General features: G+C 36.6%; 5 protein-coding genes across 5 annotated transcripts in view; 3 read left to right on the top strand and 2 right to left on the bottom strand.

Annotated features, from left to right (window-relative positions):
• Positions 1-9,593, bottom strand: part of sgsm2 (small G protein signaling modulator 2) — a 124,243-nt gene extending 114,650 nt beyond the window's left edge. Inside the window, exon 1 of the mRNA XM_042739414.1 lies at positions 9,473-9,593. Within this exon, the coding sequence (XP_042595348.1) occupies positions 9,473-9,530 (58 nt within the window). The 5' untranslated portion in view covers positions 9,531-9,593. The remainder of the gene's footprint in view (positions 1-9,472) is intronic.
• chp2 (calcineurin-like EF-hand protein 2) lies at positions 3,340-10,622 on the top strand. The gene is given in 7 exon segments (XM_042739415.1): positions 3,340-3,541; positions 4,043-4,117; positions 4,216-4,293; positions 4,682-4,806; positions 5,086-5,147; positions 9,976-10,098; positions 10,199-10,622. Coding segments are annotated over 7 exon segments (579 nt in total). The 5' UTR covers positions 3,340-3,479; the 3' UTR covers positions 10,253-10,622.
• A 1,197-nt stretch (positions 10,623-11,819) lies between these two features.
• LOC109103333 (cytochrome c oxidase subunit 7A2, mitochondrial) lies at positions 11,820-12,855 on the bottom strand. The gene is made up of 3 exons (XM_019116732.2): positions 12,795-12,855; positions 12,094-12,178; positions 11,820-11,961 (listed from the first exon to the last, which is right to left on the bottom strand). Exons 1-3 carry the CDS (start codon positions 12,831-12,833, stop codon positions 11,903-11,905), a joined length of 183 nt encoding a protein of 60 aa, XP_018972277.2. The 5' UTR covers positions 12,834-12,855; the 3' UTR covers positions 11,820-11,902.
• Positions 12,856-20,525: 7,670 nt separating this feature from the next.
• LOC122139871 lies at positions 20,526-22,433 on the top strand. Its single transcript, XM_042740062.1, has 4 exons — positions 20,526-20,813; positions 20,944-21,214; positions 21,334-21,980; positions 22,397-22,433. Exons 1-4 carry the CDS (start codon positions 20,731-20,733, stop codon positions 22,431-22,433), a joined length of 1,038 nt encoding a protein of 345 aa, XP_042595996.1. The 5' UTR covers positions 20,526-20,730.
• A 1,622-nt stretch (positions 22,434-24,055) lies between these two features.
• On the top strand, positions 24,056-26,574 carry rnaset2l (ribonuclease T2, like). The gene is given in 8 exon segments (XM_042740061.1): positions 24,056-24,083; positions 24,086-24,120; positions 24,896-24,941; positions 24,944-25,064; positions 25,336-25,401; positions 25,486-25,532; positions 25,628-25,704; positions 26,274-26,574. Coding segments are annotated over 8 exon segments (612 nt in total). The 3' UTR covers positions 26,466-26,574.
• Positions 26,575-26,842: the final 268 nt, after the last annotated feature.

Below are 26,842 nucleotides of genomic sequence, written 5' to 3'. Positions count from 1 at the left end.
TGAAATCATTTGTAAAAATTGCTAGCAATTTCTGAGTTAAAATTGTTTATGCAAAAAATTTAGACTATCCATTGTCAAGGTGACAGGAATATAGATTTACATGCATGTACTGTACAGTAACAGAACAATCTAATACATGTTTTACATATGAATAACCTGCATCCGTTGTCTATGATTAAGGTGTGGATTTATTATAAATGTGCCTTTTTTGTCTTTTTTTATATCCTGAGGAAACTTATTTTAAATGTGGCATAAAATGCCAATGGATCATTGAGGAATGATCTCAATGGTATGAAGAATTAAAGCACACTGCATTCAGAGAATCTGGGTTGTGCAAAGTGCTGAACCCTGAAGGAGGCAGCAGTGAGATGGTATTATGCCATGTTTTGTGTCTTTCTTTTTGAAACTGTTTACTTTGAATTTCCCCCAGGCTTTTCTTTGCAGGAATGTGCAACCATTTATAGTCATGCTTTTCTCGATTACACCAGAGCTATTACACTGACTTGGAAAACCATGATTATTGCACTGTGAGTAACATGCTGATTATGGTAAGCGTGAACAGAAGCAATGTAACTTAAAACACATTTGGGTACATGCCACGGAGTCTCCAGGTGCTTTGCCTGCATCACAAGGTTTGTGACATCATAGATCTTTCCCTGTCCAGCCTGTGTGTTTACAAACCAATTAGCAATTGATCAACCTTTAATTTTACTCGTTTAATTTATATGATTTAAGTACAGGACTTTTAATAAACCTTTAACCATAATGGTTTACAATGGTTTAACTTGGACTGTTTTGTCACTTGAACTATGTTAACTTGCAAATATACTGAAAATACCATGTGCAAATGGTGTTTATGCATGTGTCCTCACCATGAAAATATACAAAAACATCATGAAAGTCCCCACATCCCCATGCAGCGTAATATCCCAAACACAAACTGGTCAGTTGACATTTTATTGTCATGCTGACTATCTCGACAAGTGAACTTGCAATGAATTTTTATCATAAGATTCCCCAGTATTTTTACTTTAGCCATCTGCTCTTGATGCAGTTGTAACACAACATGAAATGTCATTCCTTGGTGTCTATTATTTTTGTATCATTGAGATACTAAGTACAGTTTTTATTAATCGTTTAAATGAGTTTTGTGTGTGTGTTTGTCATTTTTATTCATCTTAAAATGTCTATATAGTTTTTATTAATCTTTATTTAATTTTTAACTTTAGTTTTAGATTTAATTTATATAGTTTATATGTAATATTATTTTGTATGCATTATATGTAATTTACATGTATATGTAATGTACAGAAATTGTTATGTAATTTACAGTTATCTTTGTACATCAAGTTAAACTAATGGAAAATTTGATTTTTTTTTTCTTGGCAGCTGTGATGAAATAGGTTTTTATTTTAAATGTTGTATTATATTTTAGCTATTTTTTTATTTCAAGTTTATGGGTTTAGTTTAATAACTCTGTTAAATTCCCATGAGAATAAATCCCCGCTGACAGTTACAGTTTGTGTATATAAAGGGGATTAAATTAGGTCTCTAATCTCATATAACTGGTGATAATAATGGCTTCCAACCGGAATGTACTGTATTCTTAATTGAGCCCACCAGGGAATGAATGGTATGTTCAGTTCACAGAGAACTTCACAACTGCCAACTTCACAATTTTGAAACTGCATTTTACCCGACGCAAGGCAATAAAGACCTTTTAATAGAACATAAAAGGAGTGAACAGATGTAATCAAATTAATGGCTTTTAAAATGAATAAAATTACATTGCAGCAGAACAAAGATCAAATAAAAATAAAAAAACAACAACAAAAAAACAAAAAAACAAAAAACATTATAATATAAATAAAAAACAAATAAAATCATTCAAAAAAAAAAATAACAAAAGCAATAAAAAGCATGCCAAGAGATATAAAAATAACTCCAACATACATAAAAAAATATTTTTAATTTTCTTATTGCAATAATTTTTTTGTTATTAAACTTTCTCATTCTGATGTTGCCATAAAGTATTAGTAAATAGAGTACTTCAGAACTATTATTTTAACTTTCCTCAGGGCAAAACTTCTCCTGGTGTTTAACACAAAGTATTTGTGTTTGAGGACATAATTTTGTGCAATTCTTTCTTTCTTTTAGATCAGGTCCCAGACATATTTCTAGTTCATAAGACATGAGAAAAGCTGCAAAACCTGTGTAATCAAGATCAACATGATCTTTACATTTTTATCTTTTAAACACATGTAACACATCCTGACCTACATGGAAGTGAATGTATTTCTACGCTTGTAAAAAAATAATATCACAAAATGATTTTAAATATAAAATATACTTTAAACAAAAAACACATCAACAGAAACAATCGAAAAATTACATTAGACAAAGCAACAGACACCATGCTCTGAATCCAGTAGTCACATCTTATTGTGACAGAGTTGCTTCAAGCACATAAGATCAATAGCATCAGGCGAAATATTATTTTAAAGATGCAGCTAAGACTGAACGAAATAAATGGTTTTGAGGAACATCGTACAGTAATATTTTAATATCTTACATAAGCAGGCAACATGTAGGCCAGCAGACAGTGGACCAGAGTAGATGGAAAGATGAAATGTGTAAAAAATAACAAAACTCCACCCAGCCAACAATAATCGTATATTCTACAAAATTCCACAAACATCAAAAATCGTTTATTAATGTGCACATAAAAAAAACTGAAACCTTTTTTGAATGAAATTCCTACAAATTTCAGCTTAACGGAAATTCCGAACAATTTCAGAGAGACTCATTTCAGCTGATCGGTTCTCTTAAACAATTTCACAGAACCGGTTCAATGATTCATTTTATGCTCATGCTGTACGTGATGACGTAATCACGTTGTATCCGAAATAGCGCAAGCGGGCATTAAACACGAATTCATGTAGACACATATTGCTGTTTATTACGATTTTATAGTTTTATTTTAAATAACGTTTGATGTTCATGCGCCCGAGTTCAGTCGCAACAATGATTTAGCTCCAATCTAAAATTCATTTTCTACAAAACTGTACAGAATTGTCTTGTCAGATTCATGCAATCGCGATTCTGGAAATTCTGGAACGTTGTCTAACATTGCGATTCTTGGCTCATAACAAGTCGGACGTTCGAACAGAGACGGTTCTCAGTTCAAGTCAGTTCACCGATTCAGTCCAATTCATAAACGAATCAACCCAAAAGAATAATAATTAAAAAGATTAGACTCAAAAGAAACATATTTAAACAGAGCATTTGTCATTCAAACACAAGAAAAAACAACTTCTAATATTCAAAGAAAACACAACAAAAATCAAATTCATATGCGAACATTCCGTTAACATGTAAAATCAGATTTTTAATGTCGTGGCTTTTTAGTTTTCATCCATTTTTGCTCTCCGGTTCTCTGGATATGGGCTAAATGTTCGAAAGCTGTCAATACATATAAAATGGGTTCGACGAGCTCCACCCTATTAAAAATCCCAAACGTCGAGGTGTTGATGCAAGAAAAACGAACTAATAAACATCTAAAAAAAATAACATTTTTTTTTTTTTTTTTTTTTTTTTGTTACTGGCTTATTATTGTTGTCTCGCTTGAACGAGTAAACAACGATATAAAATAACATTTTTCCTGCACGGTTGTTGCCAGTTTTATCTGTAACTCTCATGCGTATGATCACTAAGATAAAAGTATCTGAAATACTGGGTACAAATTCGGTTTGCATGAGCGAAACTGTCCTAGATTGACAGAGACAGGTGCTGTTCTGTTTGAGAATTTACCAGCTGCGAAAGTATTAGGCTACTCAAATACAGTGCACAAAAAATACATGTAGCCTATGTCGAACAACTTAAAAATAAAAATGCACTAATGAATTTCAGTGAAGCTGGTTGCAGAGGAGAATTGTTTAAATGGTCAGTTCAGTTTGTTTACGGTCCACTTGAACTCGTTTGTTGAGTCATGATTCTACAGGGCTTCAGTGAAACATTTTCACAGTTAATGTGACTTCTCTTTTCCAGTCTCGCCTGCCCACATTATTCGTCTCCATGATCGCTTCAAAGCCCTGGATAAAGAATCCATGATTAATCTAATTACATAAAGATTCTTATATCCATGACACAGGCTCAGTTACGATGTCTTTTGTAATTACATAAATATCGGCCCTTTGGTCTTGTCTCATTCTCACATAGTCCCCAGGATTTTGGAGCCATAAAGGAGCTGGCAATGAACCCCATACAAACCTTAGGGGAGTGAAAATAATCGATGTTTACACTGAAGAATATAGGATTCTAACATAAAACACTGTAGCAAGTCCTGAACTTTCTGATTAATGTTGTTCCATGCCAACCTGTTATTGTGGTATATATTTTTTAGATAACCCCGCCTGTTCAATGCTTTTTTTTTTTTTTTTTTTTTTCCATGCCAAACTGATAACCCCACCCCTAAATGACTCAGAAAAACTAAACTGGTGGTTAGTCGATTCGCATTTTGGTCAGACAGTCTTTCCTGTCTAAGTTGGTGGTTATTAACAAAATTAAACTGCACAGTGATCAGGAAATTAGTTCTGAAAAAGACAGCATGCGTGAATACATTTCTCAAAAGCTCTTTTTCAGTTGTGTCTTTAAGTCATAAATAATGAGATGTTAATCTCAGGAAGGAAACGGTGGACTTCCACACTTTTGTGAAGATCCTGGCTCATTTCCGCCCCGTTGACAAGGACCGACCCAAAGAGCCCAATTCTCCTGAACCCATCAATAGCAGGAGCAACAAACTCAAATGTATGTTTGCTTTTGCTTTTACCTGATAGATAAACCACATCCTCTCAGTAATGGAATGGGCGATGTTACTGTAGAGATAATGTGCATTCAGACGGCCATTATCACAGAATAAAGGACACCCTGAAAGGGTTTATTTCACGATAATGACCATCTGACTGAATAAAATCATGCTTATTACACTGCTGTTCACCAAATCAAAAAATAAATGGACATTGGATATTGATTTGAGTCAAAATAATCCTGTTCCATTAAATCTCGCCTGGTTCTTCATTCCTGTAGTTGCATTTCAGTTGTATGACCAAGACAAGGATGGCAAGATTTCCAGAGATGAGCTTTTACAGGTCACTTGCTTCTTCATTCATATTTTCAGCTGTTTTCTTACAAACTGAATAAGACTGACAGCAGGCTGATCACCCATACCTGCCAACCTTAAATAAATTTTATGAGTACTACAACCCCCACATCCCCCCCCCCCCGCGCGCGCACGCGCGAGAACCTGACAGCCCCACGCCCCAATGTATGCTACACCGTTGCACACACACCTGTGAGAAACCTATGAGATACCTAACACTATAATACATATTATACACATAATATCCTTTCACCAATTAAGATTTATTAGTTACTCCATAACATATACAAGTAGACCATAAATGTTATACACATTACTGCAATCACTCCGAACATTTTGTACAGGAGGCATAGCCCATGGAAACTTCTTCCACCTGAAAATCTTGTCAGAAATAAAAAGTAAACTGAGGACATTCTTTGTAAATAAATAAATCAAACATTAAATAAATGTGCAAAACCAGCAGGTTATCAATATCAAAATCAGTTTGCTAAAAACAAACAACAATTTTTTTTATAATTTTCCATGCATAGTGTTTTCAACTTTTGCATTGTTTAACTTGTTAAAGGTTGCAGATTTGGCTTTTTTAAGTAGTGCGTCAGTGAAAGTCTCTTTGTAACAAATGCTGCCTTTGGAGGCAATCATGACTTTTTCTTGTCACCAGAGAACTAAGCATCTCTGTGCTCAGGCTAGCACGACATTGTGTTTTGTTTTTAGTGACCAAGCTGAAAATCCTTTCACAGTCCGCATTGCTGTGAAAAATCACACACACCCCAAGCATAACTGTGGAGAGGTTTGCAAAAAGTTTCTTCCCTCCTGATTCCATCACACCTAATTCTCTCCAAGCTTCATCAGCCCGTTTGGTAAGAAAACCATCATTCAAGGTGGAGGACTGAAAGAGCCGAAAATCCTCCTCCACTTCATCCACTGTAACACCATTTCCCAAGAAGCAGGGAAACCTGTCTATGAAGTATGTCAGTGAGGAGAATTTGGCTGTTTGCCGTCTGCTTATATCAGCTACGGCAGCATGACGCAAGCAATCGTCGCCATAGGGGAATTTAGAGAGCATGTACTCAACAGCTGCAGTGAAATATTTCCTTACATCCCTGAAGAAAGCTGCAAGAGGTAAGTTAGCTTGACTTTTGATAAATGTCTTTGTGTCATGTCCAATTGACAGCTCATCATCAGGCAGCTGGTGTTCACTGGATTTGTACAGAGTGGGTTGGCATCCCTCTCTTTACTTCTTCCATCATTTCCACAACACACTCAGGTTTGCAGAAGGCCAAAAGCATTTTTTGCAACTGTAGCTCCAATATCTGCATCAATATGGGCACACATGGCTCTTCTTTCTGCAGGTTCCTGATTTGCGGTTTCAAATAAAGGTATAGCTCTCTTTAAAAAAGAGCATACAGCTGGACTGTGGGTCAGTCAAGAAAGCATACAACCTCTGTGGTTTTGTGACCTCTGTTTTTTTATCTATCTTCTTCTTCTCCTTTTCTGTTTTCTTTTTGGACAGATCCCTCTGTTTTTTGCCCATTTCTTTTTGTTTAAAAATAAATTGGTTTAAGTCAAACCCCTTAGGTGGTTGAGCTGACTGCTGTGGAGTGCTTGGTCCTGCCGGCAGCTGTTGGTTGTAGGTCCTGTCTGCAGCCGTGGAGTGCTTGGTCCTGCCGGCAGCTGTTTGGTTGTAGGTCCTGTCTGCAGCCGTGGAGTGCTTGGGTCCTGCCGGCAGCTGTTTGGTTGTAGGTCATGTCTGCTGCCGTTTTGGTGTAGGCCCTGTCTGTTGGTGTGTGGAGCTTGGTCCGGTCTTGGACTTTCTCTGGTGGACTTTGGTCTTCAAAAAGCTGGAGGACAAAGTCTTTGAGACAGCAAGCTTACCCGAGGTAGGTGTGAGAGTTGAGGGCTTAGGGGCAGCTGGGCTCTTCAGAGAGGGATGAGCTGAGGATGTGAGAGGTTTAGCTGCCGTCTTCCCTGCTGCCTCTTCAGCAAAAAACAGAGTCAGAGGTTCCCACTGCTGGAGGAGTCGATTGACACATTTGCCAAGAGCCAGCCATCTGGTCGAGGATAATTTCAAAATCTTCCTCACATCAGTGTCGCACAGCATTTGTAGGTCACGCAGCAAAGCTTTCCTCTTGCTACTCTTGTCAAGGTAGTAGTAGATCAAGATGAGCATGTCTTCAATGTCAATACATAGACTTCTTGAAGCCTTTTCCGCAGCTAAATGGATTAGGTGGCATACACAGCCGACCATGTAAATTTGGGGATTCTGTGACTTAATGAATGCTGCAACACCTTTTCTTAACCCCTGCATGACAGAGGCGTTGTCAGCAGAAAAGCTTACACAATTGCCCCATGGTATTTTCCTTTTGTTTAGTTCCTGGTCAATGAGATTGTATATCCCTTCGCCAGTAGACTCTCTACACTCAACAATTTTCAGGAGTACTACAACTATTTTTCCAACACTGGGATCATAGACACGGACAACCAAAGGATAAAGCTTGACATCATCCATGTCTGTGCTACCATCGGTTGCAATGCTGAATGGGGAACGGCACATAAGGTCACTGATGACCTGTTCATCATTTGAGGAAAGTGTGTTTAATATAGCTGCTGTCTTGGTTCGGGCACAGCCGTACTGCTGGGCAATTTGACTATCTGGAAACATCTTCTTAAATAATGGTCCAGCATGGTCAGCTATAGACACTGGCACATTGTGCTCAGCAATAAAGTTCGAAAAAGTAGGTTTCTGCCCTGATGGTCCGTAGATCTTGATCTCCAAAAAACTTTGTGGTGATCTTAGGGACTGAGGCAATGGCACTTTCCAGTTTCTTGTGCTTTGTTCCTTCCACATGGCGTCTGCAATCTGAAAATGTAGGTGGAGAGGGGCGGGGGATTATATTCCTGCATGTTGTTACAAATATTATGAATTGCGTTACACACACACACATCAACATTCAAAATTCATTCAAAGGATACATGTAATTTACATTAAAATACATTGTTTGGCTCATCACTGGTACCTTCTAGATTACAATAAATTATTATTACTGTGTAGTGGTAATGGAGTGGATGAATGGCTGTACATGTATTGAAACTACACAAATGTTGTCTTATATCGCGTCCAATATTTTGTGCCCATATTTTTTTTGTTAGTCTAACCAATAGGAGGCGGAGTGAGCTAATAAATAGGCCTAAGTAGTAATGTGTTAAAGATGAGAGTAAGACCAGGTTACACTTAGCCTTCTGAATTACACTGCGCAAACCAGAAGTAATCCTACCCACTGGAGGAAGAAGGGCTGGTTCTCCACAGAACATAAAATATTCATTTTATTTTATTTTTCGTGTTCGCATTTATGAGGAAAAAACAATGTTACGGAGGTGACAGTTCTCAGTTACGGACGTGAGCGCTCTGAAAGCGGCACTAAAAGTTGCTTTACAACTTTCACAGAGACTCAAAAAGAAAGCACAAAGCCTTTCTTTAAAGTGAATTTCGTTTTGTATAAATTGTATCTTAATTTTAATCAATGTTTCATCAAGCAATTGCCTGGATTTAATAAATAAGAAGTAAATACAGAAGACAAGAGATAATCACGACACGGAGGCGGCAGCGCCTGAACTGGAGCTCGCCTCATAAATTAACCGAAACTCAGCGCCTACTTGACTCACAGACCTGTCTATTTTTAAACAGAACAATTCAAAACGAAAGAAAACAGACTGCTCTCTGCTTATGTAACGTTAATCCGTATGAAATGTGCATTTCTCTGGCGCGTTCACTACTGCGAAGATCGCGAGACAGCATCGTCAACTTTATCTTTGCAGTCGACACGACATTGATACAGAAAACACTTGTTTATCAATAAACAATTAAAACTCTACTTTCTATATTTGACATTATTCATAATCATTACTTTTGCCGGTTCTTTGTGACAGCTTTTAGGTGCGTTATTGGCAGCGCCACCCTTACATGTTAGCCTACATGAACGCGTGAACTGAACTGAGCTCGTCACAGCTGGACTGCCTGTTATGATGTCAAGGTCATTTTTAATGTTCATAAATTCAATTAGGCTAAAACTAGCCTAACTGTTACCTTTATCTACGTTAATCAGCACCTGGCCTGTCTAAAACCTTCTAGATTTCTAACCATTCCACCACTTTTCTAACTGCCAACTAATATCCCCACTAATGGGAAGGATGGCCGGTTTGATAAGCTAGCATATTGACACTATGAACGTTTTTTTTTTCATCATCCTTTTTATTTTTAATATAATTATGTTTCTGGGGATGGGGAGTATTTGTGTGTGAGACTGTGTTCGTTACCTGTTGCCCCTTGGTGACTGATGTCGACGTCCCGTCTTGCAGACGATGCAGAACGCATGATGAGGTAGCCTGGACATCTGGAGGCAAGGCCATCTCTCACGATAGCGGGTCTAAAAATCTTTGTGTTTTTCCGAACCTTTTTTTGTGGCGGTTCAGCCATGGCATGAAAGCCTAGTATCTTATCCGGCCAGTCTGGCTTGCTTGAGAGGCACTGTGACTGAATTGAATTGAGCGCGAAGCTTGTGGATAGGAGGGGCAGGTGGGCGGCGGCGGTTTAACATGCAGCGCTCTGATTGGCCGAAAGCTTTTCACTCCACTTACACGCTGTGCTCAGCGGCAGAATCAGCGTCATAGATTGCATAGAAACTGAAATCGGCGAAATGCGAGAAGCAACAAAATGCGTACCTAGAGAGCAGCGAATCGTACAAGCGTACTTATGGGTCAAAATGCGTGCCGAGTACGAAAAATGCATACATGTAGAACTAAAAACTAATCACATCCAGGTTCTCCGGTCCATGCTGGGGATGCAGGTGACAGACGAGCAGCTGGAGAGCATAGCAGACCGCACTATACAGGAAGCAGATCTAGACCGTGATGAAGCAATATCCTTCGAGGAGTTTCGTAAGGTATCACCTAAAATTCTGCATTCACGGTGTTTGATAAAAGCACATGTTATAATGTCGGTGGGATATGACTGCTGACGTGTTCCAACCTGTTTTGTATTAGTCTCTGGAGAAGATCAACATTGACCACAAGATGAGCATTCGCTTCTTGCGCTAGACTAGAGCATCATGGGAAAGCTTGTACAACAACCTCTATCTCCAAGCCTCAGAAAATGGAAGGGATGTCTGAAATGCCCAGGACAGTATAATGGGATCAGGGTTTGTCTGTCTAAAAGGAATTAACAAAATACTTAAATAACATAATATGTTTGAAGATATTTAGTAAACATGCTAAGTTAACATACTTGTTTATCTGAAAAACAATGCTTCAGTTAGTAATTCTCTTTTGGAAATGTGTGTTCTGGGCCGGAATGTCAGCCTCTGTTTTGTTCTGTGAAACCCGCCCACTCGCCAGTTAACCCAATTGTATTTCAGCATCCCAGGTTGCCAGTTGGTGGAAAACACAGTGTATTTCATTTCATTCATCGTCAAGTGCACTCGTTCCTGTTTGTGTCGTCAATCTGGCAACCTGCATGTGTGTCAAGTCTGAGGAGGAGGGGCCTGGTGAAAAAAACCCTCTCCTGTATTTTGAATTTGGACAGCAATACCTAGTTCAACCACTCTGTGTCAATCCTACATACAGCGCCTTTAATGCACTGGTAATGTCTGCATAAAAACTGCATATTGACAAATAATATAAAGTTTACCGAAGTAGTGTTGGGTCAGTAAAATCTTACCGACCCCTGTGGATTTTTGCATTCTGTTTCTTGATAATGAATTCATTTTACTGAATTGATTGGTTAATTTTGTATATAATTATAACTAGCAGGAAAGAATTTGTAATAATGTTCAGAATGCATAGTGTTGAATTGTCATATATCTCCATATATGGGGATTTTTTTTTTTTTTTTTTTTTCCTCTCTGTGAAGTGTGACAATCTCAAGATAAGATTTCCCAAGCTTGAAGTTTTATTAGATGTGTACACTTTCATCTCAGAGTTTTTCAGCAAAATATACGGATCACTTGGCAAATCTCGGTTGCATGATGCTTTTCATAAATATTTTAATGTACATTAATTTATCCTAAATCCTGAATCCTTATCCTAAATCATTTACATCTCAAAAAATGTGTTATTCTTTCAGTGCAGCTATGCTTCATGCAATTTTAAAAGAAAGGCTACCTCACCTTACTGCACTTACGCATGCTGTACCAAAACCACTAAAAACTGCTTTTTTCATTTTTTTATAAGAATGATATTAAATAATTTTGAACAATAATCAAAGTATTGTTTGGTATCTTTTTGGGGCAAAGTTTTAAAAATTGTTGGCACAAGTCCAATTCGATAAGAAATTTTTGTAATTCAGTTATGTATTAAGCAGTTAGATCACAAATAATGTTTTGAATACATCTGAGCAATCTATAAATTGTTACGCTGTTGGCACTAGGTGGCGCCAAAAGCGAATTGTTGATTAATGCAAGCGACGCACTACCATTCAAAAGTTTGAACTCCGTAAGATTTTGGAAGATGTTAATACTTTTATTGAGCCAGGATGCATTAAATTGATCAAAGGCGACAGTAAAGATATTTAAAATGTTGGTGGGCATAAGTGCTTCTTACAAGTACATAAATACTTTTTTCAAAAAAATAGTGTAGTGTGTAGTGACCAAACACTTCTGTATGAAAGTAGTTTTCATATATGTGTTTTTTTATTGTTTAAGGTATTTGAAATGAAATAGATTTGTACAGCATCATGCAGTATCAAAGTTATTATGCTTTACTCTTGGGCATACATGCCAACAGCAACCAGTAACAGGAAAAGCCAGTGCCTAAAGAGAACCACAAAGAGAGAGAATACTTCTCTTAATACTGGTATGTACATTTTAGAAACCTAAATATATATTATATATATAAATATATATATAATATACCTAATTATTATTATTATTTTCTCTTCGTACCTGCTAATGTGATGGTCATGGTCAAACGGTACAGAAGGACATCAGTAGAGCCTCCTTTAATGTGAACCGGCAGACCGTTATCCTCCTGTAAGTGTAGATAAATAAAAGATGTTAATCTTGCAATGAACGGCCACAATGCAACATAAAATTTTTATAGTTGTATCAACTAAAAAGTCCTTTTTGTTGTGCGAAAGTAATCTTTGCAGATATAAATGTTTCTTCGTATTAGATACACAAAGAATAACATTAATAATTAATATAGTTCTTTATTGATTTATTTATGATTAATTTGTTATATAATGATATATATGTATTAGTTGTTATTTATTCTAAATTATTAACAACCTGTAAAGTTCTTGTATATTATTTATTATACAGTGATGAACAATTAATATGTAATATATTCTTATTTATTTTACATTACCATATAGAAGATATTTATATTTTAAGTTATTTTAAAGTAACCAGTTTCGTACATACAATGGAAGTCAATGAGAACTGAAACAGTCTGTCATACACACTGTAAAAATAATAATAATAATAATAATTTGTAAAAGTTTTAAATAAAGATTATCAAGTAAGTAAATGCTGAATGATAAATGATATTTGACCTCTGAAATGTGCAAATGTAACTCAGAGCACAGTTCACATGTCATCTAAACATTAATACATTTTATGGTTTGAGCGTGTATTCTTCTTACCAGGAAAACCTTCTGTCTGTCAGGCACCTTGTTTTTCATTTGCCATACTAATTATCTGAAATACTTAAACACAATCAGTGAAACACACTCAAATAAACAAAACATCAATCAGTGATGTTCAGTCATGTCAATTAGACATTCATTCTATAAACAAACAATAGCAAATATGCTAAAACATGTTAGTTCCATGCAAAAATATGTTAGCAGCACCTAAAATGGTAGCCTAAAACATGGTAGCAGCATGTTAACAAAATACTAAAACATGCTAGAATCACGTTAAAACATGGTAGCAGCAAAAAATGCTGGTGATGTGCTAAAACATATTAGCAACATGTTTGTAGTTTCTTAAACATGGTAACATGCCTGTTGCACATAGATTCCATTGCTTTTACCATTAACTTTTTACATTAAAGTCTGTTTTGTTTGTATTTCTTGTTAGATTATGAAAATTAATGAAATATTAACCTAAGTCAGGGTTAAGTACGTTATATTTTGGGGACTCACAGACCCCAAACAGAAGACTCTGTAACTCCACACCTAAATATTTTGAATATCTTTGCTATATTTCAAGTACGTTAAGTAGAACAAAACATGTGAAAGGAATGTAACACTTTATGGTTCTGAAGGTCAACCCAGCTCATGTGGAGCAGAAATGAGTTGTGCTTTTAGACAGTTGCTGCTCACCAGCACCTGGAGCAAACCAATCAGATCGTAATACACACTGGTGGGTTGGGCTAAGAACATCCCGCCCCTTTTACTTTACTGTCCACCAGCGTGTGTGTGTGTGTGTGTGTGTGTGTTTGTGCATGCAGACATGCTAAATGTGGAGAGGCTAATGGTGACATGACCTCCTCAGTGTCCATTTAACAAACACTTGTGTCAAAACAAAATAAAAAACACATTCAACTCAAGAAGCCTACAACCAAATATCTGACTGAGTAATACACAAAAGTGAAATGATTAGGTTTTTTAAAACAGATTTGTTTGCACAATCAAAAAGACAATAAAAGAATAAAAGGACAAAAACAAAGATTTGTATGCTCGTATGAGTTTCAGTACCAGATGACTGTTGAATGATGAGTGTTTTCTTTAGAGGTCATTAAGGCAGCCAGTCATTCAAAAGCCACAGCAGCTATCAGTGTTATCAAACAAATTCGAAATCTGTTCACATCAAATATACAAGATTACCATCTAAAAACCAGCATTCCCAAGCAATGTTTGCAGTACAACAGGGTACCGTTGTGTGGCATAGTTCCTGTTTCACAAATATTTTAGGAGTAGATTCTTCCTGATAACACATCTACAGCTGTTATGGCACAGACTATGGCAGAATAAAGAAGAACAGCAGTGGATTTACCAGTAAATGCCTCATGTCCGACGCTGCTCTCTGTTGAGCTTGTTGATTCTTGTCTAGTCGGGGCCCTTACAAGGACACACACATATTGCCGAGCTTTTGAACCAGAGCCAGGAACACATTATAATAAGTATCACACTGAACAACAAAGCCTCAAAATGACTCAAACAACTTCAAAGCATTAACAATTATTCAAGTTTTTCATTGAAGCATAATACCTTAAAATGTCTTAAACTATTTGTCATGAATAGAGCCTGTCCTACACTGTTTACACCTAAAGTTAAAGATTATTTAATATCAACACAATTCATTACTGTCCCAAAATCTGACATTCTCAAGAATGTGGGCCATCATTTCTACAACAGATAAACTTTTCTTAAAATATTAACACAGTCATGATTTCGTTTGGAATTAACAATTTTGACTTTTCCACAACTAGCTTATTTTGCAACTTCACATACCAAACCTTCAAAAATAAAAATAGAATTAAGTTAAAAATAAAATGAAAAATAAAATATTGAAGTAAATAACACATCAGATAAACAAGCGTTTAATTTAATTTGACAACTTTCAAACTTAATTTATACAAACCTTCAAAAATAAAATATTTAATTTTTATTACATTTTTATTAAATCCTTTTATTAAAATGTTTCCTATAAACATTAGCATTTGATTGGTACACATCTTTCAAAGGCAATTTTAAGTGACATTTTGCTTTGTGAAGTAACACGTTGTGTAACATTCCACTGTGTTTTTTTTTGTTTATTTTGGTTAAAAGAAAGGAGTCATTTCAGCCTGTTCACCCTTATGTGGGTTACAGAACTTTGCCTTTTTTTCCTCTTTTTTTCATATATGGATCTAAAACTATGTCATTAAAGGGTACTGTATTATCATTTAAATCTTGCATTTTTCAATTGCCACAGTTAAGACTGCACAGGTGATTCTCACATTCTCCCCAGTCTCTTTCTAATCATAATTCATGGCAGTATCACTTCCTATTTTCTTAGGCATGCAAACATAAAAGATTCACTATGTTTCGCTTCTGCATTAGACCAGGGGAAAGGAAACTGATGCTGACACTCTGTCACTGGAGCTCAGAACTCCAGGATCAACATGAGCTATGGTAGTTATTTATATAATTCTAGTTTTATATATATATATATATATATATATATATATATATATATATATATATATATATATATATATATATATATATATATACACACACACATTTACAAGAGCTATATAGAACCTAATTTCTGAAGTCATACTGCAGTTGTTTAGAATTCATAGATTTTGCCTTAACTGTATTGTGCTGTGTTGATTCAGATAAGCACATCCTCTAGGCTTGCACTGCTGCTCTGGTCACTGGTTGGGTCCTCACGAAAGATGATGGACACTGTTCTGGGACTGTCACGAAGCAGTAAGACACAGTCATTCAAATATTCTTTAATTAATAGCTAAAGAAACCTCTGCAATGTAGTCCACAGGCTGCACACACTCATTCAATACACTCCCTCACACACACACACACACACACACACACACACACACACGTTTGTTTTTGTGAAAAGCGGGGACATTCCATAGGCATAGTGGTTTTTATACTGTACAAACTGTATATTCTGTCGCCCTAAACCAACCCTACACCTTACAGGAAACTTTGTGCATTTTTACTTTCTCAAAAAAACTTATTCTGTATGGTTTATAAGCGCTTTGAAAAATGGGGACATGGGTTATGTCCTCATAAGTCACCCTCTCCTTTTAATACCTGTGTCATACCCATGTCATTATACAAAGTTGTGCCCTGATATGTCACAAAAACACGCACGCACACACACACACACACACACACACACACACACACACACACACACACACACACACACACACACACACACACACACACACACACACACACACAAACACACACACACACACACATACACACACACAAGTTTGGGCAATGATACATCAAAATGTATTTTGAAATACAATACCAAATGCCTTAATTTTAAGTGTATCATAATAAATTACAAAATACAGCAGCCACAGCATGCATTAAAATAAACTACTGTATCTTTGTATTTTAAAAATACTAAAAAACAAATTTACAAGGGAGCATGAAATTTCTTCACAAACCTTCAATCTATTGGCATATTTGATCATTCCATTCACCATTAAAATGACAGTAAAATCATGTAAATAATGTTTGATAGCAACAGCTTTTCTCTGCCCAAGTCATGCAATAAATCTGACACATGCAACCAGTTAACAGATCAAATATTCACATATCCCTGTGATCTCCCAGATGAAGGTTAGTTTTAAAGTAACCAACAGTTTAATGTTTAACAGTTTGTGAATGACTCATAATTGTATCCTAATTAAGTTACTTGGTGTTTGGTAACGAAGGGCCTACTTTGCATCAGCAACACTGATTTTATGACAAACAATGATTGCAAACTGAGCAAAGTGTGATGGCACCTGAATTCATAGCAACACGTTTCTAACCATTTAATCATTTGAATGTTAATCATAAAATATTATATATATATTATGTGTCAGGTATGCAATGGTATGCGAAATCATGATCCTACTTAACAGCTACTTCAATTAGGGTACAATGTTCAGCAATCAAACATTTATTTATCAATCATTGGACACCTATTTGGAAGTTGAAAAATATTTTAGCTTTTCAACAATTATTAAATGATCAATATGTTTTGTTTTTAAATGTAGCCAGAAACGTAATCAGAAAGTAGAAACAGAACTTGTCAAGGAGTATTAACCCAACTCCAACCCCTGAATCTACTGAGAGCCATAGAAGTATAGTGGACACATACACATTAATAGTGTAGTAAGAACATTTACTTAAAGGGGTCATATGATGCGATTTCAAGTTTTCCTTTCTCTTTGGAGTGTTACAAGCTCTTGGTGCATAAAGAAGATCTGTAAAGTTACAAAGACTAAAGTCTAAAGAGATATTCTTTATAAAAGTTATGACTTGTCCACGCCCCCCTAAAATGGCTCATTCTAACACGCCCCCACATCTCTATGCCGCCCAAATGTTCACGCAAAGAAAGAAGTTGAACTTTGATTCTTGCTGTTGCCGCCGCTGCTATATTGTGGAGTCACTGTGTGTTTCCTTGTGAAAGCGAAACTACTTTGTTTGTCCTTCCAAAAGAGGACACGACTAGAAATCAGTGGTTAAGTTGTATTTCAAGACTGTTTCAGAACAATCCAACCTAAATATTCAGATGTGTGCAGCACATTTTATGGAGGATGAGGACTGTTTCCTGAACCAGTAGCAATACGTCTGTGGCACAATGGCTGTTTCTATAAAGCTGGGCAGTTCAAACTTTGCAAGGACAGTCTGGTGCTTCTGACTCACAGCCTGTAAGTACGTTATTTATATTTAAATAATTTGCGAGTTTTCAGCAGTAGAGTAGGCTTGTTTTTTGTTGTTTCTCAGATCACAAATGCAGACATGGTTTTATGTTTAGGCGGCGCGATACGCAACACAATGCGTAAAAAGACAGTATAAGTCATTACAATCAGTATTATGTCCCCACTGGATGCAACAAATGGCTCGTTTGTAATGGGTTTTATTGTTTTTGTCTTATCTAGTGATGTCCGAATCATGTGAAACAGTTTGCATCTCCAGTACGCACTAAACCACAAATTACTTAAGTTATTCGGTTTATAAACATGCCTTACATTCCCTTTGACTCGAAATAAATGAATATCCCTGATTTATTCACTTACATTGACTGAACTGCTAAAAGAGAACCGATGATGGGATGTGCACGAGCAGAGCAGCTGGATTGAGTCTCGTGCTGCTGGCCTGGGAGACGGCATAGTATGGTAAGGGGCGTAACATTTCCATCACACACTTGAGGCATTCGGCCAATCACAGCGAGCTGGATAACTGGCCAATCAGAGCACACCTCGCTTTTCAGAACGATGAGCTTTGTAAAAATCGATGCGTTTCAGCGAGGCGGAAGATAGAGGAGAAACAGTAATGTACATTATATGGAAAATAATGTGTTTTTTTAACCTTAAACCACATAAACACATTACATTACACCAAATACACAAAATAATGTTCTTTTTAGCAACATCATATGACCCCTTTATAATCCAAAAGAAAATACTACAGAGCAGGTATTCCAAAACATTTGAAACTCATGTGTGAATGTGGGTAAGAAAGTAAGTTTGTGTGTGTGTGTGTGTGTGTGTGTGTGTGTGTGTGTGTGTGTGTGTGTGAGTGAGTGTACTGAATGAGTGTGTGCAGCCTGTGGACTACATTGCAGAGGTCTCTTAAGCTACTGATGCCTTTAAGCACAACAAGTTTCTCAGAGCGGCTCACAGTAAAAGCTGCTGCTCCACGTGAGTTTAGATCATTACACCAACATTGTGGCATTAAAATATGCTGTTGTAGAACACTGAAAAGCTATATTATAATTTTTTTCATGCACAACCGACAAACTTAACATAGGCTGAAAGTAGCAAGCTAACGTTAATTGTGGGGCTGCTGCTCGGTATAACAGTTTTCAAGAACATTATGTAAATTGGTAAACTACTAGCAAAGGCTACTAAAATGAACACCAAAACTTACATGAACTGTTAAAGATTGTAGCAATTTATGCAAAGAAATTGATGGAAAGCTGGCAGCCTGCACGTTTCTTTGGCCACCTTCTTCCATATGCATCAATTTTCTGTTCTGATCTCAATAAGTCAGGGCAAACTAGCCTGTTGCGTAGGCACAAATCAGAGGCCGCTCTTTTATGATGTCATCATGTAGACTTCTTACAAAGTATTTTACAGTATTTTACTAAAAATAAAAAAACACATTGTTTTCCATATAATGTACATAATTGTTTCTCCTCTATGTTCCGCCTTTCTGAAACGCATTGATTTTTACAAAGTTCATCATTCTGAAAAACGAGGTGTGCTCTGATTGGCCACCTTTCCAGTGAGTTGTTATTGGCCGAATGCCTCAAGCGTGTGATGGAAATGTTACGCCCCTTAACATACTATTCCATCTCCCAGGCCAGCAGCATGAAGCCGAGTTCAGACTGCACGATTTTCAAAGATTCATTTGTGATCTGGACATCACTAGACAAGACAAAAACAATAAAACCCATTACAAACGAGCAATTTGTTGTATCCAGTGGGGACATAATACTGATTATAATGACTTATACTGTCTTTTTATGCACCGTGTTGCGTATCACACTGCGTAAGCATAAAACCATGTCTGCATTTTTGATCTGAGAAACAGCAAAAAACAAGCCTACTCTACTGCTAAAAACTCATGTTTGAATCATCATTGGCAAATTATTTAAATATAAAAAACTTACTTACAGTCTGTGAGTCAGAAGCGCCAGACTGTCCTTGCAAAGTTTGAACTGCCCAACTTTATAGAAACAGCCATTGTGCCACAGACGCATTGCTACTGGTTCAGCAAACAAAACTCATCCTCCATAAAATGTGCTGCACACATCTGAATATTTAGGTTGGATTGTTCTGAAACAGTCTTGAAATACAACTTAACCACTGATTTCTAGTCGTGTCCTCTTTTGGAAGGCCAAACAAAGTAGTTTCGCTTTCACAACGAAACACACAGCATCTCCACAACATAGCAGCGGCGGCAACAGCGAGAATTAAAGTTACGCCTTCTTTCTTTGCGTGAACATTTGGGCGCCGTTATGCAAATCTTACCACATTGTGACGTAAAGATGTGGGGGCATGTTAGAATGAGCCATTTCAGGGGGGCGTGAACAAGTAATAACTTTTATAAAGAATATCTCTTTGGATTTGAGATTTTAGTCTTTGCAACTTTACAGGACGTGACATTCAGCCAAGTATGGTGACCCATACTCAGAATTACGCATCATATGACCCCTTTAAGTAAATGTTCTTACTACACTATTACGTTTTTTTACGATTGTTTACACACCAAAATAAAAATTTCCACACAATTTGCACAATTCTACTCCAATGAGCAAAACACCTCCACAGATTTGCACAACATTACACACAATGTCTGCTTCACCCTTTTTGCAAAACATTACACACAGTGATTTGTAAAACTCTACACACATTGTCACACCTTAGACACAGATAAGGATTGTGAGGTTACTTCCTTGTCATTACAAAGCCACTGACAAGGATTGCCAATGACCACACTAATGTTCGAACTGGATAATCACATCCACCAGGTGTGGAAGCACACATGTGCTAATTTGAAAACGCAGCACTCAGGTGTGCTATAAAAGGCAGCAGGTGAGTTCACCTGTCTTCAACAAAAAAATGGAAGGAGCTAGAAGAAGAAGAAGAAGAAGAGTGAGAATGAGAGGGAGAGCTCAAAGAGGAGAGGCCCAGGTAGAGGAAGAGGAGAAGGAGGTAGAGGAGGAGGCCCAGGTAGAGGAAGAGGAGAAGAAGGAGATAGAGGAAGAGGTAGAGAAGGACTTGAAGAGTTGATAGAACCTGAACAAAGAAGACAAGGACCAAATTTGACTCAAGAAATCCATGCAACACTTACTGACCATGTTATCAACCATGGACTGACACTGATGGAAGCTGGACAAAGAGTTCAACCAAATCTCAGCAGAAATACTGTTGCGTCAGTAATTCGGACATTTCATCGAGAAAACAGGTAAGCTAACCACACAGTACATTGAAACTGAAGCTTGCTGTACTTATCATCAATATTGTTTACTGTGACATTTGACAGTAGGCTGCATGTGTATTTTTTATATATATATATATTTTTTTTTTTTACATAGGATTGAGGGTCGAGGACACCAAGGTATGTTCACTCGTGCACAAGAGGCCGCCATTGTGAACATGGTTTTGGCCAATAATTGTATCAGGCTACGAGAAATCCAAGCCAGTATCATCAATGATGACAATATTTTCAATAACATCCAACGAGTCTCTCTGTCGACATTAGGTCGAATCCTCAAGAAAAATCAAATATACATGAAGCAACTGTATCAGGTACCATTTGACAGAAATTCAGAGAGAGTGAAACATCTGTGCAATGAGTATGTGGAGGTATGTATTGTTCATCTTACTATGGTGTGGTATTGTGCACTACTCATAATGTTCTGGCACAAAAAATTACTGTGCAATAGCTACTGAATAGCATCCTATTGTCTTTTACTGTGTTTCAGAGAGTCCTGCAAATGGATGCTGCAGAAATTCAACATGAATTTATATATGTGGATGAGGCTGGATTTAACCTTGTGAAAACAAGAAGAGTGAGAAATGTAATTGGATACAGGGCAATCACCAATGTGCCAGGGCAGCGAGGGGATAACATCACCCTTTGCGCTGCTATTACACAAAATAGGGTCCTCCACCACCATGCAAATCTGGGACCCTATAATGGAAATCTAATACTTCCATTTCTTGACAGATTGCATGAGATTGTCACAGCATTAAACCAAGTGGACCAGATGCATTACATTGTCGTTTGGGACAATGTCTCATTTCATCGGGTTGCTCTGGTCCAGAACTGGTTCCATGATCACCCTGATTTTGAAGTTTTATACCTTCCCCCATACTCCCCCTTCCTGAATCCTATAGAAGAATTTTTTTCAGCGTGGCAGTGGAAGGTATATGACCTGCGGCCTTATGACCATTTGCCCCTCATTCAGGCCATGGAGCAGGCCTGTGATCATATCGAAGCAGCTTCTGTGCAGGGGTGGATTCGTCACACGAGGCGATTCTTCCAAAGGTGCCTTGCCAATGAAGACACAGCCTGTGATGTGGATGAAATCTTATGGCCTGATTCAGCCAGACGGAGAGATGATGAATGGTTACAGTATTCTTGTTGCTTTTACAGTATTATTTTCTTCAGAGTCAATGTGTATGTACTGTTATTCATGCAGTAATTTTTATTTGTCTATAGATTTTATTTGTTTACAGTAATTGATATTATTGTTGGTTGATTACTGTAACTGATTATGGTAAGAAATACTGTAAGTATTGAAATAAATACTTGAAATATTCAGTCTGCAGCATCAGTGTTGTGCAGTGCTTGGTAGGTTTATAGTAGGCCTATTTGTGTACATTCTCCCTATATCTCAAACTAATCATGAAGAATGTTGTGGGTTTGTCACAATTTTTTTTCATCTAAATTATCCCTTACGTAACAATGTCTGGCCAAAAATCTAGCACATGCTATTTCCTAAAATTAGTTTTTTTTACAAATGTGTTTTTTATTTATCACAGCAGTGTGAAACTGGCTGCAATAGTGTCTGATCATTGAGGACTGTGTTGGTTAAATGAAAACTAATAGCATTTTCACAAATGTGTATATGTTTTGACTGAAGTGTGTCATTTTGCAATCAATCTAGGAATACTGCAAATTGAGTGTGGTGTTTGGATAACTGTGATTTTATTTTGAAAAAAAGAACCCGGTTTTCAAAATTGCATGTAAACAATTGAAAAAAACTGTAATGTGTATGTGTCCACTATACTTCTATGGCTCTCAGTAGATTCAGGGGTTGGAGTTGGGTTAATACTCCTTGACAAGTTCTGTTGCTACTTTCTGATTACGTTTCTGGCTACATTTAAAAACAAAACATATTGATCATTTAATAATTGTTGAAAAGCTAAAATATTTTTCAACTTCCAAATAGGTGTCCAATGATTGATAAATAAATGTTTGATTGCTGAACATTGTACCCTAATTGAAGTAGCTGTTAAGTAGGATCATGATTTCGCATACCATTGCATACCTGACACATAATATATTATAATATTTATGATTAACATTCAAATGATTAAATGGTTAGAAACGTGTTGCTATGAATTCAGGTGCCATCACTTTGCTCAGTTTGCAATCATTGTTTGTCATAAAATCAGTGTTGCTGATGCAAAGTAGGCCCTTCGTTACCAAACACCAAGTAACTTAATTAGGATACAATTATGAGTCATTCACAAACTGTTAAACATTAAACTGTTGGTTACTTTAAAACTAACCTTCATCTGGGAGATCACAGGGATATGTGAATATTTGATCTGTTAACTGGTTGCATGTGTCAGATTTATTGCATGACTTGGGCAGAGAAAAGCTGTTGCTATCAAACATTGTTTACTTGATTTTACTGTCATTTTAATGGTGAATGGAATGATCAAATATGCCAATAGATTGAAGGTTTGCAAAGAAATTTCATGATCCCTTGGAAAAGTATTTTTTTAGTATTTTTAAAATACAAAGATACAGTACTTTATTTTGATACATGCTGTGGCTGCTGTATTTTGTAATTTATTTTGATACACTTAAAACGAAGGCATTTGGTATTTTATTTTAAAATACATTTTGATGTATCTTTGCCCAAACCTGTTTATACTCACCCTCGGGCCATCTAAGATGTGGATGATCCTTTTTTTTTTTCATTGGAACAGATTTGGATAAATTTAGCCTTCCATTTTAGCATTAACACTTGCTCACCAATGAATCCTCTGCAGTGAATGGGTGCTGTCAGAATGAGAGTCCAAACAGCTGATTAAAACATCACAGGAATCAACACGACTCCATCAATTATAATCTTGTGACGTGAAAAGCTGCATGTTCATAATAAACAAATCTATCATTAAGACATTTTAGCTTTTTAAACTGTCGCTTCCGAACAAAATACCAGTCTATAATCCATAATAATGCTTCCTCCTAAATCCTTCCCGTTGTTCTCTCACATCAAAATCCACTAACATAATGGTTTACAGCTGTTCTGTGAGAAGTGATTGAATGCTAAATTCCTCCAGATCTTTCATTCTGGTTGAACTATTCCTTTAAATACTGCAGTTAAATAGACAATAAAAGAATGTAATTAAACAGAAATGCAGGGCTGCACAGAATTTGAAAAAGAGAAAGGTACAGCAAATAGAATGAAAAAGTACAACTGCTCATTTTCATGTATCTCACTCTTCAGTGGCCTGGGAGTTTCTGTATAGTATGTCTTCATATCGTCGCTGCCCGATGAAACTCACGTATGTCCAAAACGGTTACTTTTCAGGAAGTGAAAAAAACACCGTATTTCAAAAGCAGTTGAATGTAGCGTTGTCATACTTGGTACGGCATCTTTACATGTAACCATATTCTTGCCAGTGTAATGATATAATCCACATTTGACCAAAATTGAGTTTAAATGGACATACGTGCATATTTTACAGTAACAGTGGTCGATACGCGTTCTTCCGATCATTAATTAGAATGGCCAAGTCGCGTTTCATATTGACAGATGAATACGCTCAGTTTATTAAATAGCCTACGTCTTAGTTTATTAAATATATAATAAACTTGAGAACAGCTGTCAAAAACAAACGTTTGCTGATACTTTACCTCACAGTGTTATTCGGCTATCCAGTGCTGAGCTTCGATGAAACTTCGCGAGACCGGCGAGATGCTTCCACAGGGCGGGAGATACGCGGCGTGATTGACAGCTTTGACACCAAATAGATATACGTGAAAATCAGATGATATGATTTCACAACTTTTCATTGGCCATTTAGATATGTGAAGCATACTGTATACGGAAATGAACCTGGACATTCAATCCGTCGAAAAATCTCAAAATCGGCAAAATGGACATACGTGGTTTTCATCGGACAGCGACGATATATTACATATTACACCAGTGCTAGTAAACTTTACACAAGACTATTGCAATCTGTCTGAAATCATATATAGAGCAACTGTCAGTCTTCTTTTTTCCTGTCCTCTCACAGGGTATTAACAACAAAACCATTTGCAAAATTGCGGTTAATATAAAATTTAACATCATGTTTATGTTCAGGAAATTGAGCATGAACTCACTCAGCTGTGGCCATCATTAATAAAAGGAAAACACTTCTTCTTCTTCTGGTAAACACAAACTAGGACCTTTTGTGATTTAATGTCTCGCCACCTGAAGCACAATAATATGAATATTTCCACAGTAAGTTTCTGTAGTAAAGGTGGTCACTTGTATTGTTGCCTAGTGAAAATTTGCAAGTGAAATCGAATTCCAGCAGGTATCCGGAAAAGTTTACACGTCGTATACATAATTGACAAAGGCCACTCATCATGAGAAAGTGTATGTAGAACAAAATGCAAAAAAAGAGCATTTTTAAGTATCGAGTATTGATTGATTTGATTTGGTTTGGTTTGGCAGGAGGGAGGAGTAGAGGCTGTGAGGAGAGCTTGTCTATTTCCAGGCCGCAGTCAAGATCCAGAAACTCTTTGACATTGATAAGCTGGTGTTATTAGCACATATACTGTACCATGATATTGTCTTACCATGAGCTCATCTGTTTCCCCCCCATTTCATTTTTTGTAGCATCTTGGAAAGCTCTGGAATCAAAAACCAACACTACTCATCATACAATTAAATTTTATAAGAAACACTATGTATCATAATGTGTTGGATCTCATACATTTGAAAAACAACACTTCATCAGTCTTTAAATGATGTGATCTGCAGCATGACGACATACGTGAAGTTCTGACCCCGCTGCTGGGACAAAACTATGATTTGCAATGTGTGACGGACAACGAGGTGAGAGAATTCAATGTTAAAGTCGAGAATATCAAGAAATACAGTTTTATAGAGATCCTCAACTGAACTATCCCGAAATCCCGAGGTTTAGGCCTAAAAACACATTTGTACATTGCTAGGGTAGCTTTCCTAGCCTTAGTAGAATAAATCACAAACAACCAAACAAAAAGAATATGAATTAGCCTTTTTTTTGTGATTAGAGACACGTCTTCGTGGGCGTCACGCAAAAACAGCGCGTGTGGACTGATTCACGAACAAATAATGAATAGAGATAAAAGTGTAACCAGAATCATAAAATAAATGCATCTTATAAGTCAGTTCTTTTAATTAATAGTTCAGAAGACGAGTTATGATTCAGCTGTTAAATATTGTATAAATTTAACATTCTCGAGAGTTTCTTTCATATGGGAAGCAAAAACTTAATTATAACGGAAATATAGGCCTACTCAGATAAATTAGGACTGTAAAATCTCTACTAATACACAGGTTTAATAACATTAATAAATTATGAGAAATACATTACAATCAAATTTAAACAAAAGGCATAAATGTTCTTTCCTCATTTTTAGGGTCGTGAAGCGTGGATCCAGCTGAAGATCCATCTCTTCAGGAACCAAACCCTTGGATGCCCCAAACAAGAACAAGAGCAAAAGTTTGATCTGTTAGCGTGGTTTAACAGCACAGGACATCCCTGTCCAAAGAACACCACCATCTTTTACATTCCAATTAACTACGAAAATCCTCATGAACCATGTAACTAAGAGAAGCTGAAGCTATAGACCATCACTGCTTTCATGTTTGACTGTCCTTTTCCTGTCCTCAGACCTGATGCATGTCTTTTAATAAAAATGTTACATAATTCCTAAAGTATTTAACCTTGGGGCATTTTTTTCCCATTAAAAGGAAAATAATAAAAAAAAAAAAACGAAAAAAAATATTAAAATCATAAGAAAAAAAAGTTATCTAAAAGAACTAAAATTCAATCAAAATAAACACCAATAATTAAATACATCAAAATTTCAAAAAAAAATCGGCCATGATGTTAAATAAACTTTTGTGGTACAGAGCACTGTTTTTTTTTTCTTATCTGCTGGAGCGCAAACCACTCGTAAGTGAATAAAAATGGAATTCTTCTTTA

The sequence above is a fragment of the Cyprinus carpio genome, chromosome B15, assembly GCF_018340385.1.
Source record: "Cyprinus carpio isolate SPL01 chromosome B15, ASM1834038v1, whole genome shotgun sequence".
Taxonomy (NCBI): Eukaryota; Metazoa; Chordata; class Actinopteri; order Cypriniformes; family Cyprinidae; genus Cyprinus; species Cyprinus carpio.
The sequence above is the reverse complement of the archived record's forward strand: the minus strand, read 5'-3'. Positions and strand labels throughout refer to the sequence as shown.

Excerpts from the sequence above, each read along its gene's own strand:
- LOC109103333 (XM_019116732.2), bottom strand. The coding sequence starts at position 12,833 with ATGAAAAACAAGGTGCCTGACAGACAGAAGGTTTTCCTG. Across the intron at positions 12,179-12,794 it reads ACAGACAGAAGGTTTTCCTG|GAGGATAACGGTCTGCCGGT; the intron begins GTAAGAAGAATA and ends CTACACTTACAG. Across the intron at positions 11,962-12,093 it reads CATGACCATCACATTAGCAG|GCACTGGCTTTTCCTGTTAC; the intron begins GTACGAAGAGAA and ends GGTTCTCTTTAG.
- LOC122139871 (XM_042740062.1), top strand. The coding sequence starts at position 20,731 with ATGGAAGCTGGACAAAGAGTTCAACCAAATCTCAGCAGAAATACTGTT. Across the intron at positions 20,814-20,943 it reads ACATTTCATCGAGAAAACAG|GATTGAGGGTCGAGGACACC; the intron begins GTAAGCTAACCA and ends TTTTTTACATAG. Across the intron at positions 21,981-22,396 it reads AGACGGAGAGATGATGAATG|CAGTGTGAAACTGGCTGCAA; the intron begins GTTACAGTATTC and ends TATTTATCACAG.